The sequence below is a fragment of the Myodes glareolus genome, chromosome 4 (assembly GCF_982192425.1).
Source record: "Myodes glareolus chromosome 4, mMyoGla1.1, whole genome shotgun sequence".
Classification (NCBI taxonomy): Eukaryota; Metazoa; Chordata; class Mammalia; order Rodentia; family Cricetidae; genus Myodes; species Myodes glareolus.
Genome location: NC_142029.1, coordinates 18,038,272 through 18,060,367, shown reverse-complemented (window position 1 = coordinate 18,060,367; position 22,096 = coordinate 18,038,272). Strand labels below are relative to the sequence as shown.

General features: G+C 42.3%; 2 protein-coding genes across 12 annotated transcripts in view; one reads left to right on the top strand and one right to left on the bottom strand.

The window, feature by feature from the left end:
• Positions 1–1,297, top strand: part of Bbs4 (Bardet-Biedl syndrome 4) — a 39,529-nt gene extending 38,232 nt beyond the window's left edge. For all 8 annotated transcript variants that reach the window (XM_085689152.2, XM_048423916.3, XM_048423919.3 and 5 more), the window contains one exon: positions 290–1,297. In XM_085689152.2, coding sequence (XP_085545278.2) covers positions 290–405 — 116 coding nt within the window. In that variant the 3' untranslated portion in view covers positions 406–1,297. The remainder of the gene's footprint in view (positions 1–289) is intronic.
• Adpgk (ADP dependent glucokinase) overlaps positions 1–22,096 on the bottom strand; it is a 39,039-nt gene that overhangs the window by 755 nt on the left and 16,188 nt on the right. The window contains exons 4-9 of one of the 4 annotated variants that reach the window (XR_015001731.2): positions 12,438–12,558; positions 9,496–9,692; positions 8,846–8,944; positions 4,347–4,387; positions 3,789–3,822; positions 2,753–2,859 (exon numbers count right to left, since the gene is read on the bottom strand). Coding sequence is in view for 3 of the 4 variants with exons in the window: in XM_085689154.2 (XP_085545280.1) it covers positions 7,310–7,861; positions 8,846–8,944; positions 9,496–9,692; positions 12,438–12,558 (969 nt within the window). In the remaining variant the exon portion in view is untranslated. Of the gene's footprint in view, positions 1–2,412; positions 2,860–3,788; positions 3,823–4,346; positions 4,388–6,358; positions 7,862–8,845; positions 8,945–9,495; positions 9,693–12,437; positions 12,559–22,096 lie in introns of those variants that run through there. The other 3 variants (XM_085689156.2, XM_085689154.2, XM_085689155.2) reach the window with 3 other exon arrangements.

Genomic DNA, 22,096 nt, shown 5'->3' with positions numbered 1-22,096 from the left:
AGCCCAGAGTGGAAACCAGCATTTGTTTCTGAAGGGAAAGCTGTTAGGCAGATAACAATACAGGCAGGCTTAGCTGCGTAGTCAGTTTTTAGATTTAGAAATGCTGCTTGCTGTTGTATATTTTTGCTTTAATTTTCACAAGCTTAATGTTTTGTTCCTTCAGTTATGGGCATCCCTCCTAGCTGCAGGATGCACTACAGTCTTGATAGTCTCAGACAATAGAGGTCCCTCTTAAATGATTTCTTATGAAATGGAGTAACTAAGAATTCAAGTTTTGTTTCTTTGCAAGGTGCTGTAGGAGGAACCCAGCTCACAAAACCACCATCACTTCCATTGGAGCCAGAGCCAGAGCCCACTGTGGAGGCAAGTCCAACAGAAGCATCCGAACAAAAGAAAGAAAAATAGCAAAAGACACAAGAAAAACAGGATAACCCTGGAGTAGGGGGTCTCTTTGGTGAGACCATATAGAAGGTGGTCGGTCATAGGCCCAGGCAGGTGGAAGCCTGCTCTGTTCTCTGGGTGAGCACTGCAGAATTCAAACAGAACCCTGGGTGCGGTGTGATGATCAGGAGGAGCCTATAAGGCCCATGCAGCTCTTGGCTGGCCCCATCATCTAGGCACAAGGGAGAAGACATGCTAGATAGGCTTGAGGCTCTGCGTGTATAGCTCCAAGAGTCAGCAAGGCAAATGATCAAAGATCATCACTCGATGAAGGACTTTTATGTTTATAAAGGGAAACGGACCTCTTCAGTAGCCTGTGGTGATGTAGCCCCATTCTCACTGGATTGTGGAAACATACCAGTCCCCACTGTAAACACAAACCTTGGATTAAGAACCTAGTTAAATAGGGCTCTCCCCCGCCCCCCTTAGATTAAGTTGAGACCCAGTCTGGAATGTATCCTAGCTAGATTGGCTCAGAGAATTTAAAACAAGTCCCTATTTTCATTTTTTAAAGAGTGAAAGAGGTTAGACTCTGGAGCCAGATCATGACAGTATAAGTAGTAGGAGTCAAGGCTGGTCTGGAATCGGCACCAAGGATTTAAAGAAAAGGGTGTGGGTAGGTGACTGGAGAACAGTTCAGTTGTTAGAGCTCCTGCTCAGTTTGCCAAGGCCCTGAGTTTGATCCCTAGTACAGCTGAAAAAAGAACAGAGCTCTTAGCCAAAGAATTTTAACCGAGACAATCAATGATAAATGCTGACAGATGCTCTCCTGGCCCATTAGTGGCCTTTGTAAAGATTATGGACCACAAAGAGGTCTCATTAAAAGCTTTTTAAAAAAACAAAAAAAACCCAAAAACCTGTGATCACTGTCTTTTTTTCTTTGTTTGTTTGTTTACCTATTTCCAGGCCTGGTTTGAAACTATAACCATCTCAGAGCCAAGTTGGTCTTAGCTATAGTGTAGCCTCACAGCAACCTCAAAGGTTGGCCCCTGGAGGCAGTCCAAGTTTTCACTATAACTGGCAGCTAGAAAACTGACACGCTGTCAAGCCAGAGTGTAGAGTTTTTGATATTATGGCTAGGTCTGATTTGACAGTACTGAACAGAGGCCCTCTTCAGTTTTCTCATCTCCGATGGCATGCATGATAATTCCTTTGCCCAAGTAGCAGATTTGTCATGAAGTAATCAAGAAAACTCACCTCTACATCAGCATGAAGGGTAGTATAGACTAAATTGATTGACTAAAACTAAAAGGTGTTGGTGAGAAATAATAAGGGTATAGGCTTAGAGGGAGAGGAGAGAAAAAAAAAGAAAGAAGGAAGGAAGGAAGGAAGGAAGGAAGGAAGGAAGGAAGGAAAGAAAGAAAGAAAGAAAGAAAGAAAGAAAGAAAGAAAGAAAGAAAGAAAGAAAGAAAGAACATGAAAGAAAGCCAAGCGCTAAATCCATAGAAAGGAGGGTCTGGTTGTAGGTGGCAAATGAGAAGAGGCTATATAAGTAGGTAGATAAATATTCATTCTGGACTAGGAATATGGATGACTAGGATCAAGGACTTTTCAAGTCTGGTTATAAGTTGGTCTGTCTTTGAGGTAACCCAATGATACCTTCTAGACACCTAAATTACCTGACTTGAGAAAGAGTCTGTTTAAAAGTTCTGCTAGAGAAATGGTTCTCAACCTGTAGTTTGCATCCCCTTTTAGTGTCAAACAAGGGCCGCATATCAGATATCCTGCATATCTGATAGTGCACATTATGATTCATAATACTAGCAAAATAGTTGTCAAATAGCAACAAAATCATTTTATGGTTGGGGTCAGCACAACATGAGGAACTATTAAAGTGTTAGGAGGTTGAGAACCACTGAGCTAGGGGAATCTGGATTTTTGTGCTAGCTGAAGAGCATGGGCTTAGAAAGTCTTTTTAGGATGAAGGCAAAAACAGAAAAAGGAAAACAAGCCCGGCAACAGAAGCCCATGTAGAGATTAAACTACTCATTTTATAAAAAGCAGAGGGAAAAAAAAATCTAAGATTTTTCTGAATTCTTTACTCTGAAAGGACTTTAAAATATTTTTAAGACAGGGTCTCATGTAGCCCAGGCTAGCCTCAAACTTACTATATAGCTGAGAGAATAACCTCTACACCTGATCTTCCTGTCTCTATCTTCAAATGCTGTGGCTAACAGGTGTGTGCCACCATCCCTGGCTAAAGTCTTAGTGTCTGAGGACAGACAGGGGCACAGTGCTGTTCTCTTCAGGTGAAGTTGGTAGAAACTAAGAGGCCTGCTCATTTCCCCACTCCTCAGGGGCAATACGGCACCTTTCTTCCAGGCAATGCTTTCCATAGTGCTTGGATTTAGGCTTCCTTAGGTAACAGGCTGCACATGTCCATTCTTCTGGGTGTCTGCATTCAGTTTCTCATTCATCCTGAAAAGAATAAAAAGTTACTCTATGAAGGGAGCTCACAGCAGTTTTAACAGACTTAGGAAAATAAGACCAAAATGATAATCACAGATACAGCTATGGCTTTGAGCCTTTAGAAAGACTGAAACCCAAAACATTGACATAAGTGCTAGCAAGGCTTCAGCATAGGTACCTTGGAGCTAAATTTGGCAGATTCTTTAAAGACTAAACAAACTAAACATATAATCCATGAGTCACACTTAACGTATTTGCTGAAATGAATTGGAACTAATCACAATCCCCCACACAGCTGCCCAAACCTGGAAGCAAATCAAGATATCTACAAGTAAGTGGGTGAATAAATTTCAGTAGAGCCAGACAAAAGGAAGAGTACAAAATGGAGCTGAATCAAGCTGAGAAAATTTATGGTTAGTGCATAATGCTAAGTGAAAACCAGTTTGAAATACAAGCTGCATGATCCCAATGATGATCTGAATATCTTGTCATTCCACAATGTGAGCAATGTTTCAAAACCATGTTATCCCCACCCACACACATAAAATAAAAAATCTGTCCTCAGATTAACACTATGCATAGGAATTAAGTCAAACTCCATTACAGATCTAACTGTAAACACTGAAGTTATAAAGCGCCAAGAAACCCCCACCTGAGACTGCATGGATTATGTGTCATTTTTTCCAGGGAAGACAACTGTTAGGACATTAACATTAGGCTGAAGCCTGGAGAAAACAGACCTAAAAGGACCTTATCAGACCTGAAAACATGAAGAAATCGTACAGCTCAATAATAAGAAAAGCAAACATCACACTAATCCAACATCCAATTAGGACAAAGTGTTGTGCAACTTTACAAAGGAAAGTATAGGAGTGGCCAATGAGCACTAGCGCCTAGCGTTTGTCATGTGGGAAATAGAAAAAGCAGTCATTACCCACCAGAATGGCTCCAGCTGAACGCTGAAAACTCCCACTGTTAGCAAAAACAAGACAGAATCAGAACTTATCAGCAGAAATGTAGAGTAGTCTAGCCTGGCAATTCTGGTGCTACAGTTTCTTGTCTGAAAAGAACCTATTCAAGCTCTTGTTGGTGAGAGATTCTTTACCTCAAAGTGGAAGCTTGTAGGCACTTACAGCCATAAAATATGGAGCTGTATGAAACATGCGTGACTCTTTTTTTTTTTTTCTTTCTTTTTTTGGTTTTATTTTTCAAGAGGGTTTCTCTGTAGCTTTGGAGCCTGTCCTGGATCTAGATTTTATAGACCAGGCTGGCCTTGAACTCACAGAGACCCTCCTGTGTCTGCCTCCCAAGTGCTAGGATTAAAGGTGTGTGCCACCACCGCCCAGCATGGCTCTCTATATTCAATAAGCAGCTTTATATGGACTAGGCAGTGAAGGGAAAGAATAGTTGACTAGGGGTCAGTGTTAGGGATGGGATGACTTGGAGGAAACATGGAGGATTTAGCCGGTGATGGAAATACATTTGCTGAGACTTACCAAGTGATAAACTGTGCCGCTTCATCACATAAATTTTTAACCTAAAACACACAAAAAAACAAGAAAAAGCTGTATCACAACAGCTTTCTTTTTTTTTATTTTTTTATTATTAAATTATAAAAGTTTCCATTTCAGCCCCTCCTCCCACCAACCTCCCACTCCCCCCACTCCCTCTCCCCCTCCCTCTCCATCCCCCAGAGCAGTCAGGGTTTCCTGCCCCACAACAGCTTTCAAATGACTTAAAATGGTCTTAGACCCAGAGGTTGCCTGTTCAGCTTAGTGAGAAGTGATTATTAAAATTATGCACTATATACTGTGTTAAATTAATGCAGAGTGCATCTGTCTCCTCTATAAACAACCCTGAGAGGAAGGTACCACGATAGCCCCATTTTACAGCTAAGTGAGGCTAAGCCAAGGGAATCTGTTAGACAGCATTATCAAGTAACAATCGCCAACTCAAATATCCTTCATGAATTTGGATTATGCCTACTGATGTGTACCCCTGCCTTAAGCCCCTCAGTAAGAGAATAAAATGCAGACTCAATGTGATGATAAGGGTTACCTGCCTTTGACTGCCATCTAATTTTCTAGTGGTATTGCAGGCTGCAGCTTTTCCCAGGTTAAATCAGTTTCAAGGGAGCGTACCAGGGTGTGTAGTTTCTAGGTGGCCTCTATTACTGGCTAGGGGATGGTCAAATCCTTTGTCTCCTTATAAACCCTGTGTGGAAACCTGAGTCTGGGGTTGAGGAGCACAGTCCCACCTGTTGAGTTCCACCCACCTCTGCACATTCATCCCAGGCAACAGATTCTAGTCTTGCTTTTATGGCTTAGCCTCCTTCACAGAAATGCATTCTGCAGACAGGTGTATGCCCTGTCAAGTCTGTGGGCATTCATTCTATACAATACAGTTAAAACCTTCTAACATACATTCTGGTACATTTTACTCTCATCAAAAATTGACCTATCAATTTTAGACAAATAATTTATTTTGTGTTTGACAGTGTAGGTGCTGGGATTCAGATCAGTTCAGACTGGGTCTTCCTGACTGCAGTAGGCACTCTCCAGCCTCCTGGATCTAGCAACCATTAATGCCCAAGGCCCATCTGTGACAAACACTTGGAGGGGCTGGGGCTGGAGTGTGGTGCCAAAGCTGGCCCTGCTAATTCTCAGGGGGCAGCAAACATGCCAGTGGCTTAGGTGGCGCTCACTACACCTGTCACTATAGTCTTTACTGGTATTACCAGCAACACCCAGAGAGGTGTTTGAGACTATACTTAGGGCAGAAGCTGAACAAATAAAGACCAAAGAAAAGAACACATGAGAGTTTACAAAGTCTTGGCCTTAAAAAAGTTATCTCCTCTCACTTCAGCTTCCTGAAATGCTGAAGCACTGGTGGTGCTCACCTGAATCTCAGCACTTAGGTGACTAAAAAGAAAAGGCGTAGAAATTTTTGTTTTGTTTTGTTTTGTTTTTTGAGACAGGGTCTAACTGTGTAGATCAGGCTGGCCTCAAACTCAAAGATCTGTTTGTTTCTGCCTCCCAGAAAACTAATTTTAACTGAGCTTCCTTGGAGGCGGAGGATTAAGCAACAGCCACGAATACCTTTAGATGTTTGCTTTCAATTTCAAGAGTCATAATTGTGTAGACTTCAGTTTTCTCTAAAAAAGAGCAAGACTTTCCTGCTTACCCAGAGCAGAGAGGGTAGTTTGTGATCCCAGGAGCAGCTGCAGGGCTGGCATGAATGGCTCCTGTCCTGTGCCACACACATCTTGCACTTTGAACTAGGAAGTTTTTGGCTCTTTGACATGGCTATGCTTCCACTTATCTTGAAGGTAGCTCCACAGCAGAAGCTTCTGAGACTTTGATCCTGACAAGCCTACTGCTAGGGCTCAGCCCGGGGACTATCTAACCCACTGGCAGGAACAAAGAACAAAGGCCTCAGCAGCCAAGTGCCATGCAAGTCACTATATCTGTCCATAGTGAGATGATAACAAAATCGATTAGACTCAGGATCCCTGAAATGTAAATTCTTTTAATATTTTTAAAAGCACACAGAAATCTTGATTTGTTAAAAAAATATACAACATGACACATTTATTCATGATCTTGGGGCTCTTATGAAGTCAAACTCTTTAATGGCTGTGTCAAAGCAAACACGAAACACATGTGTTCTACACAGAAGCACATTCCAGTTGTAAAGCAGATCTCTTCAAGGCTCAGGAGGAACAAGAAGTACCAGGGTTCTGCTGTAGAGAGCTCTTCCAGGGCTGAGCAATGGGGCTGGCTGAGTCCAGCCAGCCCCAGTCTATGGAGCTGGGGCAGGAAAGCATGGTCCTTCCAAGCAAGTTTAGATTGATGAGGTGGCTCAGGCCTTGCCAAGCATCTCCAGTCTGCGATCATAAAGCACAGGACAGTTTTATCCTTTCTTGTGGCTCTGACCTATGTCTGAGCAGGAGGCTGAGAAGGAATGCACATCAAATATTGTCACTGTAACACTGAACGGACAGCTTGATTCTGCCCAGGAACGTAAGCTGTCATGACTGCCTTTGCCAGGCTTTATGAGCAATTAGGCTTGTGGGGAGGGACTGCCCTTCTCTAGTGGGCAAGGAGAAAAGTGCTCTCTGTGGCTGGATGAACTCTTCAGAGTTAAATGTCATGTAACACCTGGTGGTACATCAACTGGGGACTCAGGAATGGAGGCTCTAACCTTTGTAACACAACATAAAAAACAAAAATCTTATTAGTACATGACTAAGTTTCAATTAAACCTGAAGTGTTTTTATGCAATTGCCAACAGGCTGGAATGTATCTGTACAGTTTAATCTTCTGTGATTTCTTTGGCTGTCTTCCAATTAGGTCTAGGAACTGTTCTGACACCCACAGCCTATTTTCCAAGCTATATTATTCCTGGAATTCTTAAGATGGGTGGTTTTCATTCCTCACGCAAACTGCCTACAGTTTTCCTAATCAGGGTGTGCTTCTGAATAGAAGAGGCCTTCAGCTGAAATGGCATCACCAAGACCCACAGTTCGAATGGGATCTTTACACACCAACACAGGTGTGAAATGGAAGGTTATTCCCTCCCTGTGCCACTCCACCACTGGCTTATTTGGGTTTAATACAATTCTGGAGCCGGACTCTGAATGGGATGTCATGAACTCTTGAGGTGCTCTTAGAGATACTCGGCTGGCATCTATGGTTTCAGTGGCGCAGGCTTGTGTCCCAGCCACACGAGCTCCTGCAGCCACAGCTGCAAGTTGGTTGGCCCAGTGTCCATCCACAGTTGCCAGGATGTGGTAGACCAGCGTGTGGAAATGGATCCTGGTGAGATCTGAGGATCTGGTTTTACTCCTCCCATGTTCCTTCAAGATCCAGAAGAGAATGTCACTGACCATGCCCACATCAGGAACACCGTCCCAGGAGGAGAGAGAAGCATGAGGTCCAGATGCTGACTGGCTGAGAAACAACAGCTCCTGTTCATTCAGCCCAAGAGAAGTCACTGCGGGAAAGACCTGCTAACAAAAATAATGACAGGTCTCTTTTTGGTGGACACAACCTAGCTCCTGGTGTATTAGTATTAGGACACAGTCAATGATGAAATGTCAGGTAGGGACCATTTTTCTTCTCTGAAACCAGTTTCACGAATTAAATCTGTTTCCATTTTATGACTACTTGGGAAACTGTATAGAGTTGCCTCAATACCCTCCAGACCTAGACTCGCTATATGTCACTGTAGAAAGAGCAGAAGACGTGCTGTGGAGGCTCTTCCCTGTGCCTTTGCCTCTGCACATAGATCAGATACTCTCACCACTGAGAGCTCATGGGTGTCAGCAGGCATCCTGCCTGTTAAACTTCTGTGTTTTCTTACCAATGCATAAAATAAGACTGGAGTTATAAATGAAACTGATGAGATTGCTGAGCAGGTATGGGGTGGAAGCAGATGTCACCCTAGATCTTTTCACACTATCTGGTGTAAGTTCATATAACACCTAAGCTCATAAAGCTAATGAATAGCTAAGCTGACATGCCAGCCCAGGTGTGAAATGTCTATGTTTAGCCCTGGCTCAGTGGGACTTATCCAAATCATCCCTGCTGTCTAAAGGGAGGTAACCCAAGATACCTAGCACTAGGGAGTTATGTTTACCTAAAGTTTGTGTTGAACTGAAAGGAGCTGACTTGGGCTTTCAGCTTTGCCTCTGAAATTTGCAAAACAAAAAAACAAAATCCCCCAACACTCTTCATTTCAACATCCTCTCTCCAAAGGAAGAAACATGTCTCAGGTCATCGGTTATTCTGCCACAGTCCTAACCCAGTAGGAAATATTATCCCAACAGTCCTTGATCCATTCTGGCTCATCCATACTTATATCTTAGTGACACAACTTACTTATGTCAGTTAGTAAACCTGTCAGAGCCCAAACATCTGATTTCACGGGAGAAAGGAACTTCCCTTTGAGGCCCCAGAGCCAGAGGCAGCGAATGAATGGCCCATGTGGTTACCTGATGCACAATGCTGCTCATGAGCTCCCTGTTGGTCATACTGGCCAGCTCTAGATGAATTGGAATACCAGTGGGGATGTCAGAAATGGAGGTCACAACCTGCAGAGAGGAGGACAGCAGTGCCATTAGGATAGAAGTCAGGCAGGAGGGAGGGCAAGATTATGTCCTGAGTAGCCTGGATGTACTCGAAACACCCTTTGTGTTCTCATGAACTGTAGTGTGGGTTCCCACCTCCTCTGTGAATAATGTTGCTTTTCCCCAATAGAAAAACTCTACTCTGTAGGGAGCAACCAGGGCTTTAGAATCAGAGGACACAGAACTGCACCCGTATGTTCATGTCTCCTATTCCTGGGACCTAATCTGAGCTGTTGGCCCCAATGTATACAAACCTGCAGGAAGCACAGCATAGCCGGTGTGAAGTGAGATGGTACAGAAAACACAGGACATAGCTACAAACCCTGCAGCTTGTAGCCACACTCAGTTAAGCACAGCGTGTAGAGGCGCAGGCAAGATGTCTTCAATTGCCTTTCTCCTCCTACTACTTTGACGGAGCAGAGCCTAAGACAAGCCAGCATCAGCTAGAGGCTCAGTGGCAGGAGCCTGACAGAAAACACCAGCTGAGACCTATAGGTCTGTAACAGAGCCATTACCTCCAAGAGCCTCTTCCTCTGGAGCTCCTTGCTTTGTCCCTCCATCATGTGCAATCCAGAGAGGACCACCAGGTCAGGCTGGAACTCCTCCAGGCTAGACACAAACACCTCCAGCATATTCATGGCCCCGTTGGAGAGGTCGTGAGAGAAGATGAACCGGTTGGCATGGGGAGCTTTAAACGGGCCCCACTCCTCCCCTAGAAAATCCCAGTCAACACATGGGAGAAAAGGAAGAGGCTTTCAGTTTCCCAGCTGCAGGGCACAGCAGGGGCCTCACAGGAGCCTCGGCTCTGAGCAGACCCTAGAGCAGTGTAAGGTCTGCAGGGTGCTATATCCAGGACCAGACTGCAGTAGATAAAAACACAAATCGAAACCTAAACCCAAATCTAATAAAGAAACAGAAATAGGATGAGCCCTGTGCCTTTTAAGGTCACCAGCTCCCCTTTAGTTCCAAAAAAGCTCTGCTGAACTCCAGCACAGGTCATGACTACAGAGCACGTGACTGCCCCACATGAGCACACAGAACATATCAGTATACATAGTAAGCCTGCACACCCAACAGATGGGCCATGCTGCCCTCTCAAGGGCCATACCCTGAGCACTTTTCACAGTTGGAAGCTAAATATGCTGAAAGCCTGAGTCTAGCTGATTGCACCTTTTGCTGCTGCCCACTGGAGGTTTCTGGGCTTGTGGTCTAAGACTATCTAGGTGTTCCAGCCATTTCTGTGCAGAGTGGCTTTGGAGTAGTGACTATTCAGTGGCAAGTTAAAATACTACTTCTTCCCTAAATGGGTCCTTCTCCTACTTTCTTGGCAGGGCCACTAGTGTGCCCGCCCCACTGTAGGACCTGGCACAGTTCTGCACTGACCTGTTCAGGTATCCATCGCCTACAGCCCCTGCGCTGAGGGCAGGCTATGTTTCCCTCATCACATCCCCACTGCCTCACAATGCATCTGCCACACAGCCATGAGAATGAATTAGCAAAGAACAAGGGAATCAGAAAGCAGACAGATGACCTAAATGACCACAAGGACAAAAAAAAAAAATCTAGTACTCAGAAGTACTGCAATCAAGACTACACAATGGTTAAAACAACCTATTCTCCATAGGACACTGCTAGGAAGTACTGACCCTCTTAGCCTGGGGAAAAGGCCACTGAGTTCTTCAGGGAATGACCAGGCAAAAGTAAACAGGCCTTTCCCAGGCAGGACAGGAGAGAATGGAGAATGCTGTGTTTCCACAGACATAGGACTGAGGGAGTGGCCCGATACGGGTGCAGCTAAGGCTCCTCTCCTCACCAAACTCTATTAGTTTCTGCAAGCAATCTCTTCTCTCAATGTATCAACTCAGTGAATCTCTGCAGTGACTCACTTAATTTCCAGACTAAGCCTGAAAGTGAGCTTCTCTGAGGTGCTCTGATAGGACAGAGAGAAGAAAAAAAGAAAAAGAAAAAGAAAACTGAAAAATATTCTTAGAATTCATCAATCCAGGCTACAGAAAAGCCACGAACTGCTTCTGTTAAGATTACCAAGGGCTGCTGCCATCGGACTCTACCTGGAACCTATGGCAGTGCAGCTTCACATGAAGGTAACAGAAGGCCACTGCTTTGTCCAAGAAAACAAAAAACAAAAAACCTAGGTATCCGAAACAAAACTAGGAGGGTTATCAAGCCAAGGACAGAGATTCTTTTTGAGAGAGCTGAGTGGGCTCCCTACCAAAAGAGTCAGAGCTCTGACACAGCACCATTTCCACTCCCAAGTCACCGTGAGAAATTAACTGCAAAATGCCCAGGCATTTTCTCTGGGTGCCTATGGAAGTGGCAGAAGCAGGGCCCTGGCACACACCTTAGCGATCCAGAACCTTCTAGGCAGTGGTCCAAAAGCAGCTCACAAGGCTTAAAACCCACTTCCAGGTTCATCTTTGCCACCACATTTAGTGGTAAAAAGATACATTTATGTCCCATTTGGGGAAACTGAACTCAGCAACTCAAAGCCTGGGTATTATTAAATGTCAATTTCCTATTAAAATATTCTGCTTCTAAGTTTAGACCTGCCCTCCATGAGTCCCCGGCTGTTTCTAGTGTATGTCAGAGGACTGGAAACAGTCAATCCCTTCTGTGTACTTTGAGAAAGGGGTACTTTTCAAGAAGCATATATTTGTACCACACATGACAGTTTCTTACTTTAGATGAGGGTCCCTGTTTGACTTAGAAGTGACTCACTGAAGACCACTAAGTACTGCTCTAGGACACCCATCAGTCTGTGTGGATGCCCAGTCAGAAAATAGAGTTCTTCAGCACAGGAAAAGATACAACAGGAAACACACAAAATTAATTGTGTCCAGGTATTAAAGATTTGTTGAGGAATCAGACCTTCGTTCTTCTAACATAAAATTCACTGGTATGGGTTTAGTTTGGACTTATAATCCTGGAATATTATGTAACAGGAAGAAACTTAAATAACACTGCATTTCACCTCCAGGAAAAGAATGACATGCTCCCATGAAAGCTTGCCAGAGGCCTGGTACCAATCTCAAGCAGCCTGGAAGGGCTGGGCCTGAAAAGTTCATGGCAGAATCCAAGAGAAATGAGCAAACATTTGCTGCCCTTCTTAGCTCCCGGTAATAAAGAAAAATTTTATTATAAGCATGTGCTGAACACATTCTTACTTTTAATCAAGACAGATCTCTCCTGCAGCCTCTTTCTCTAGGTTCATACCAGTGCAGTCTGCAGATGGGAGGGAGCACTGTCTTCAATACTGTTATACTCCATGGAGACAACTGCTAATGGCAGCGCCTTAAGACAATGGGCCGGGAAATCATTGGTTCAGGAGCCTACTATGACAAGGACTTCTGGCACAGTCACACCCTCCACCACACAGTCCTCTCCCCATCTTCCCATCAGCACTCATATGCTCCACCACCCACACCCCTGCCTTCCTCACCTGCTAGGTACTCTAGAATGAGGTGGAACTCATCCACTTCCTGCAGTGACTCTGGTGGAACAAACACATTGTCATCAAGAAGTTCATGCAACTTTGGACCAATTGGACCACAAAGAAGAACCTAGAGAGAAGAAGCAACATCAAGTCAGTCTCCTGCAGAATCCAAACAGTAACTAGGAAGGTGTGTTTGAGTCAATTCTATTCATTTAGCAAGGTATCAGAATCCAACTGAATTTCAAAAGCTCCTGCTTTGGAGGTTTGTAGCACAGGACTCTTCATTGCCAAGGCTTAGGATTTGAAGAGTATGATCATAATGTGCCTAGAAATGGGAATGACAAAGTCATTGTTATTCGGTATCTATACAACTTTTGTGGCCCACACTCAGTTACAGAATGAACATGTCTTCCTCAAGTCCGAACACTGAAGGCCTAACCCCAAGGTGATACTGTTAGAGCCTTATGAGAATGAAGATTAAATAAGGTCTTAATCAGACGGAACTCAGAGAAAACGATCTGTACACCCCCACTCAAGGCTACACTGGAACACAGTTGGCCATCTACAAGCAGCAAAAGGGCCCTTTACACCTCCATGAGATCTTCGTTTTGGACCTTTGAGCCTCCAAAACTGAGAAAGTAGATTTTTGTTTTAACACAGTTTATACATACACACCCCCTATATTCTCAGGGTGGAGTGGGTGTGTTTCTTTCTTTTCCAGAGATGATACTGGCTAGCTAAGTAGCACAGGCTGGCCTCAAACTCACCCTCTGCCTGCCTTAGCTTCCTGGGTAACTGGAACGGCAAGCATGCATTACTGTGTGAAGCTCCTACAAAGTCTTGTTTAAACTCCTTGTATTCTGTGTGGGCAGATAGACATGGAGGTGTTTGCACAAAGCTGCCAGATAATAAATACTTGTCTGGAATTTTTACATAGTATAGGAAAAGAGGGCTACTTCCTTTCACCAGATTGTAATGCCCAGTGACTTAACCTGTGAGACTGCACACTCTCATTAGCCTTAACTGTTACATGGCCACAGTCTTTCAAGCTTAGGGGGCATGTGCTGCAACTTTTCCAAACCCCTTTCTTCACCCTAGACCTGAGATCCCCTGGCTGTTACCTCTAGAGGCCCCTTCCTTCCTCGGCCCCTGAGCCGAGCCACAGTCCAGTGTACAGTTTCTCTTACGCCCCTCAAGGTCAGCCTAACAGACTCAAAACATGAAGAGGATTTGGGGGCAGGAGGGACGGACCCTAGAATCCCTAACTTTGGTTCAGATTGATGCACCCTGCTCACATACTTCAAAATCATCTTCATTAGCAAATGAGCTCCTTATTTGTAAACTGTTTTGTACACAGACTCTTGGGCTTCTGGGTAAAGTACACCTCCCTCCTGCTCTCAACTTTGACACGAGCCTCTTGTCAGTTTTGAAAATTTTTGGTCCTACCACTTTATTTCCTTCCCCTAATTCTAACCTGGACTTTTAATTCTGAGACAGTAAGAGCCACATTCCTAAAACAACAAAAAACAGGTCAAAAATACAGTTTCAAAGCACTTGGACATTAGGCCAAGTACAGTGATCCGTATGATGCATGAACAAACCTGTTGAGCCCTACAAACACATCTTACCATGAAAGGGCTTCCAGATGTTCAAAATCTGAAAGAATCTATGATTTACTAGCATACCCCTATCAAAGGAAATGTTATTAATAAAAGGAAGTCCTTTAGGCAGAATAACAACAAGAGGAGGTAGAACTATGGCTCAAGAACAGGAATGAAGAGAAACAGAAATGCTAACTCTAGAGTCATGCTGCTTGAAATATAAAGATTAAAGACACAAACAACACAGCCGGAAGATTTATAACACATGTTAAACAGGTACAGCAATAACAACAGATCCTGAGATGGCTCAGTAGGTAAAAGCACTTGCCACCAAGCTCAATGGCCTGAGCCTGATCCCTGGAGCTATATGGTTGAAGGAGAGTACTGACTTCCATGGTCTGTCCCCTGGCTTCCATAAGTATCCATGTGTATGCTGTGGCACATGCACATCCACACATAAACAAATGAATACATTAAAATACAGAAACTGGGCATGGTGCTACATGCCTTCAATCTCAGCATTCCAGAGGCAGAAAGAGCAGCAGGTCAACTTCTTGAGTTCAAGGCCAGCCTGGTCTACATAATGAGTTCCAGGTCAGCCAGCAGTACACAGTGAGACCTTATCACCATATATATAAAAAAAAACAAATTTCTATATATCTACATATATAAACAAATAAAAGTAAAAAAAAAAACCTATTTTTTAAAAAAGAAGTACTTACTAAAATCTAGTTCCTGCTCCTGTAACTATAAAAAAGGTTGTGGTCTTACCTAGTGCCTGGTTTCTAGGCTGGAGTAAGTCACAGTCTGGAACTCCAGCCACTCCCCAGAAGCTGTGAGTCAGAGATCCCCATTGTGGAGAGATCTGAAGGTTCTTCCGGCCTCCTCTCCTGCCCCTCATCATGTTATGTTTAACAGCTAGCTCTCCTAAAACAGCTGCTCTCCACTGGCCCATCCCCTATGAAGGTCTTTGGAAGGTGATCTTGTGTCGGCTCCTTTCCAGCAACCTGTCATTCTTTTTTTAATTGTTTCTAATAACACATGGCTGTAATAAATTGTGACATTCTGTTTTCTGGGGATGACACTGTCATTGTCCTCTTGAACAGCAGTTGTGATCACCTATCAAACATTAAGTTTATTAAAAGCTTTTACTGGGGAAGAGAGGTTAATTAGGCCACAAACTCACAAGGTTCTGTTCTCCCCCTCTCCAAGAGGCAGTTTACTAGGAGAGAGATGGTGTGTGTGTGTTTGTGTACACGTGTATATGCACACATACCCGTGCATTTCCTCAGTGGTGTATCAGCTCCATGTTCCTATAAATAATACCTCACTCACACTTTTAAAAGCAACACTAATTAAACTCACTGGTTCTGCAAGCTAGATTTGAGTGTATGCCTTACTTTGGTCTGCTGGTGGTGCCCTATTTGGGGTGAAAAGACATTTGTTTGTCTTCCTGGGAAAGGTTTACATAACTGTGATAAAGATATTCAGTGTAGGATTGGAGAAATGGCATGATGGTTAAGAGCACTGGCTGCTCTTTCAGAGGAACTAGGTCCAATACCTAGCACCTACATGACAGCTGTCAACCACTTGCAACTTCAATTTCATATGGGAGAAGCCCTTCTGGCTTCCACAGGCGCTGGACATATGTGATGTACAGACATATGAGCAAGCAAAGCACCCATACACATTTAAAAAAAAAAAGATGTTGGCTGAGCGGTGGTGGTGCACTCAGGAGGCAGAGGCAGGTGGATCTCTGTGAGTTTGAGGCCAGCCTGGTCTATATGAGCTAGTTCCAGGACAGGCTCCAAAGCTACAGAGAAACCCTGTCTCAAAATAAGAGGGGGGCTGGTGAGATGGCTCAGTGGTTAAGAGCACTGACTGCTCCTCCAGAGGACCTGGGTTCAATTCCCAGCACCCACATGGCAGCTCACAGCTGTCTGTAAATCCAGTTCAAGAGAATCTGACATCATTATACCAATATGCATGAAATAAAGTTAAATAAAGTTTAAAAAAAGGGGGGGTGGGACTTGTTTCCAAGATTGACAGCCGATTTAATCCCCAGAACCCATATAATGGAGGGAGAGATCCAACTTGGAGGACTTATCTTCTGACCTCCAGGAGTGAAGGTCAGAAGGCCTTCACTCGCACAGGGCGTACATGCACCCCTCCCCCAGCACCTTGCCCCTTACAGAATAAAAGCAAAACAAAATAAAACTGGAGGCAGAAGAAATAATCTCAACTTATTCTACTATGCAATGCCATTATTATTCTCATAGCAAAACCAGACATAAGAAAAATACAAATCACTATCTCTCCATGGAAACTGACATAAACATTTTAAACAAAAGTTTAGTAAACAGAACTCAAGAACTTACAAAAGAGTAATGCATCACAAACAGTTTCCCCCAGGGATGCAAAGGTGTTTTAATATTGAAAAATGAGGCTAGGGGTGTAGCTTGGTAGTATGGTGCTTCTCTGGCATGCACAAGGCCCAGCAACATATTAAAAAAAGAAAAAAGAAAAAAAAAAGATAGCTAGGCATGGTAGCACATGCCTTTAATCCCAGTACTTGGTGGGTAGAGGCAGGTAGATCTCTGAGTTCAAAGCTAGACTGTTCTACCCAAGTTCCAGGAAAAGCCAGAGCTACAGAGAAACTAAGGCTCAAAAATAAATAAATAAAAAGGAATATCAATATTTAAGAAAGGACAAGTCAATATTTAAAAGGGGGGATGCCCTGGATGGCTCAGTGGTCAAGAGTTCTGGCTGGACATGCACATATGTATGCACACATGTCTTTTTAAAGGCACGGTTTCTCTTCTGACATCTGACTTCGCTTTCACTGATGCACTAAACTGGCCTTAACTAGACTCCCCAGGTCTACTTCTAAGAAACGGAGGACAATTCTGAAGCTGGTCTACTTAACACTAGGCAACGAGATGTTCTTACTTCTGCGTACCTCACTCTCCTATCTCCAAGGGGGAAAGTAAAAAGAGGACTTTCTTACAGGCACTGGTGAGGATTACAGGAGTGAGTGTGTGTATATGTGAGTAGCACTTCCAACTGTGTCTGGGCTATGGTAAGAACTATGTATGGGATAGCTCTTATTAGCACTTCTGGAAAACCTAGTTCCTTTTTTGGTTTTTCGAGACAGGGTTTCTCTGTGTAACAATCATGGCTGCCCTGGAACTCTCTTTGCATAGTGATTTTTTTTTCCCAAAGATTTATTTATTTATTATGTATGGTATTCTATCTGTCTGTATGCTTGCTGGTCAGAAGAGGGCACCAGATCTCATTACAGATGGCTGTGAGCCACCATGTAGTTGCTGGGAATTAAACTCAGGACCTCTGGAAGAGCAGTCAGTGTTCAAAACCTCTGAGTCATCTTTCCAGTCCAGTGATATTTTATGTGTTTTAATAAATAAAGCTTGTCTGAAGATCTGAGTGCACAATTAAGCCCTAGAGATCAGGGAATGGTGGCACACACCTATAATCCCAGGACTCAAGGCACCCTGGACTACATGAGATTCAATCTGTCTAAAAAGAGAAAGAGACTCACACAAAGGTGCTCCAGGCACTAGGGAGTCACACGCCTTGAATCCCAGCACTAGGGAGGTGGAGACAGGGGTGGTATGGCTGGGCAGAGAGAGTTATATAAGGCAGGAGGAGACAAGAGCTCACTGCAGTCTAAGGTTGGTGGAGAGCATTGCAGTCGGCAGTCACACTGAGGACGAGACCATGCCTTTGTTTGTCTGAGCCTTGGTAGAGCCTTGGTAGAACTCTCTAGTGGCTTGGCTGCTTTGCTTTTCTGATCTTCACCTTGAACCCAATATCTGTCTCTGGGCTTTTATTATTTGTGCTATGTCTGGCACCCAACTTTTGGGGTACAAATTTATAAAAAAAAGTCATTTGCTGGTGGCTGGACCAGAGCTACACATGGCCAGAGTCACTACCCTACAGGCTAGGTTTTGCTTTCCTCTCTCCTGGTGGGCTTTCCCGGAAACCCCTTATTAAGCTGCTGCCAAACTAGGTAGCTGCCTTGAAATCCAGTCAGGTTTTTATTGTTCTACACAGCAGCAATCAGCCTCATATCTTCATCATCATTGGTGGCAGATTTGCTACGAAAATTGAGAATTCTTTAAGGGAGAAATTAGTTCAAAGGGAGAGTTTTTCCCATGTTAAAAAATGGGAAACACAATTACAATAGAAAAAGTTAGGTCTCTGCATGATCATATAATGCATGATTTAAAAATGGAACTACTAAATGAAGGGATAATCAGCATAACCAGGATTGACATACTGTTAATTATCACTTTGATAATCCTTGTTGTTGTTTTGATAATTCTTGGTTTATCTCTTAAAATGTTGTTTAGTTTGACTGCCAACATACAGTCTTTAGAAAAACTAAATAAAACAGATCATAGAGATATTCAGATCCAGAGGAATTTAAATGACAACCAATTTCAGCATTGCATTATAAAGTTAGAGAGGAACAGCCTAAGTTTTTCAAACAACCAACGTTAATATATTCAGTAATCTTATAGGAATTGCCAAATGATAGAGTCTGAAGAGCTAAAAGGGCTCCTGTGTCAAAGTTAGATTTAAAGAGATTCAAGGAAGTGATAGCATCATATGGTATGTATTCACCTTTTACAAAGCAAATATTAAACTTGCAGTCACTCTGTAATAGAATTATCTCAAAAGACTGGATAGACTTGGCTAAAGCTGTTTTAGAGCCTGGTTCACAATTACAATGGAGTATTTGGTTCAGAGATGAGGCTAAGACTATTAAACAATGGAGCAAAGCTAGAGGTATGGAAATCTCCCAAGATCAACTAACTTCTTGAGAAGGGGATTATGCTACTATAGAAAGGCAATCTTTATATATTGACCACACCCTGGCTTTCTGCCATGTAGCAGCTTTGAATGTTGGGATAGAACTGGAGAAGCAGAAAAAAAATTGACTCATTTACTAAAGTTATACAGGGTCCAAAGGAAACCGTCACAGATTTCTTATAAAGATTGACTTCAGCAGTAATAGAATGGTACCATATCCAGAAGCTAGACAAGTGATAATTGAATCTCTGGCTTTTGAGTATGCTAATTCTCAATGCAAAAGAATAATTAGGCCTTTAAAGGCAAGGTCAGAACCTTTGGAGGAATGGATCTGAGATATAATCAATATTGAATCTCATGACCATGATGATGCTTGGCTGGGAGAAGTGATTTCCAGAGGTTTGAGAAAATATCAAAATGGGGGCTGGAGAAATGGCTCAGCAGTTAAGAGCACTGACTGCTCTTCCAGAGGACCTGGGTTCAATTTCCCAGCACCCACATGGCAGCTCACAACTGTCTGAAAATCCAGTTCCAAAGGATCTGACACCTTCACACCAATGTACATAAAATAAAGATAAATAAATCATAAAAAAAAATTAAAAAAATAAAAAAAATGTCAAGTATTATAATTGATGCAAACAAAGTCACCTCAAAAGAGATTATAAACAGGACATTCCTAGAAACAATGTTTTTTCTAAGCATAATCCAAGCAGAATGCCCCTCCCTTCTAGATTATGCAGAAGGTGTGGCAAAGGCAGGCACTGAATGTAGATCAGCCAAGAGATATACAAAGTAACTCTTTGCCACAGGGAAACTTCTTGAGGGGCCTCTCACAGGCCCCTATGCCAAATCTGGTTCAGTCATTTCCTGTCATCATAGAGGAAAACTCCTTCCCAGAGCAAATAAAGAACATAATGCCTATTGTAAGAAACTATACTGCTCTGGATAATAGAACAGCTATAAAAGTGAGAACAAAAAATTAAGGAAACAACAGAACGAGTATTTTCGCAAACATATAAATGAACAAAGATCAAAATTAAAAATATGAATAAATGATGTTGTCATTGAAGGTATGATAAACACAGGTGTGGATGTAACAATAATCTCACCAGAATCTTGCTATCCAAATTGGCCTCTTCAGGAAGTAAATGTTCATCTTTTAGGGATCAGAACTTTATCTCAGGTAAAACAGAGCGTGACATAGGTAGAATGTATAGAGCCAGAAGGACAGGAAAGAAAATTAAGGCCATATGCGACTAACATAGCAAGGAACTTGTGGGGACATGATTTGTTACATGGAATACTCAGATTAATATTCTCCCAATCTTAGAAACAAACCATAAATTAACCTACATATCTGGAAAAAATATTAGAAGTTATTATAAAAAATGGTCACTGACCACTCAAGTTGTACAAGAACAGGGTACAACAGCTGCTGAATTTCCAAAGGCACCAACAGTCCTACTTTTAAAATGGTCAACAGACAAAACTGTATGGGTTGTGCAGTGGCCTTTAACAATAGAGAAACTGCAGGCTTTAAAACAGCTGGTACAGCAGCAACTAAATGCTCTCAGCATATTGAAAAATCAACCAGCCCTTGAAATTCTATATTTGTTATTAAAAAGAAATCTGGAAAATGGAGAATGGTAACAGTTTTAAGAGTTGTTAATAAGGTGATTCGGCCAATGGGCTCTCTACAGTCTGGAATTCCTTTGCCTTTTCTATTGCCTAAAGGATGGTGTCTTATAGTTACTGATTTAAAAGACTGGTTTCTTCACTACACCTTTACAAGAAAAAGACAGAGAAAAGTTTGCCTTCACAGTGCCTATTTACAATAATTCTCAGCCTGATAAGAGATATCAATGGAAAGTTCTCCCACAGGACTGTTAAATAGGCCATCCTATGCCAATTATATGTCAGTCATTGGAAATAATATGTAAGAAATTTCCTCAATCAATAGTTTACCATGATATGGATGACATCTTATTAGTTTAATCAAATGCAGATACTTTAGAAAGAATGAGGAAGTAAAGAAAATTTTGCTTTACTAGGGATTACAAATTGCTTCTGAAAAAAATACAAAAAGGATATTTTATCAATTGCTTTGGTTATAAAATAGGTTTACAAAAAAAATTAGACCCCAAAAGGAGCAAATTAGGAGAAATCGATTTGCAGACTCTTAAAATTTTCCAAGATTGCTAGGAGACTTTTCCAAACCACAGCCCACTAATGGGATAAAGCCTGATGAACTGAGTAGTTTAAACAAAACCTAAGGTGGTGATAAGATGTAAGCAGTCCCAGGAAATCATCAGCTCAGGCCGAGAGAGAATTGGCTTTGGTGAAAGAGAAATTACAGAAGGCACATGTGGATCATGTGGATCTGAATCTTAACTGTACTCTGGTCATATTACCCTCCAAACGTTCACCTACAGAAATTTTAACACAGAGGGAAGATATTATCTGAGAATGAATCTTTTGCCACATAAACCAAGTAAAAATTAAAAACTTATATAGAAAAGGTCTCTAAGTTAATTCTAAATGGAAAATTGAGACTTCATCAATTAACAGAACAGACCCAGCAGAAATTGTAGTACCATTCACTAATGATGAAACTGATAAATTATAGGAAGAAAGTGAACCCTAGGAAAGATCTTGTAGTAATTTTTTGGGAGAGATTATTCCAACAAATATTTCAAAAACAAGAGAATTCAACTCAAAAAGAGAACCAACTGGATCCTTCTTTGCATTATATAGGAAAAATCAATATCTGGAGACCCTACATTCTAAACTGACGCAAATAAATCAGGTAAGGCAGGTTACAAATCAGAAAATGTAAGTAAAATGAATCAAAGTTGAGTTCAAAAAAGGCTGATTCAGTAATCACACCATTTTCTAGAAGCTACGGCCATCATGGGTATTCCTGTACAAATAAAGACAGAAAATGCTCCAGCATATGTCTCTAAGAAAATAAAACTGTCATTTGCTTATTATAATATAAAACATATTAAAGATATACCATACAACTATACAGGCCAGGCAGTTATTGAAAGATCAAACTGAACTCCAAAGGATATGTTAAATAAACAGAAAGGGATGAAAGACCCCCAGAAATAGATTGCATAATGCTTTATTAACTTTGAGTTTTTGAATTGCTAATGAGAAAGAAACAACAGCTGTGGAGAGAGACACTGAATAGTAGAAAAAACTATGGAGTTAAAATCAGCTGGT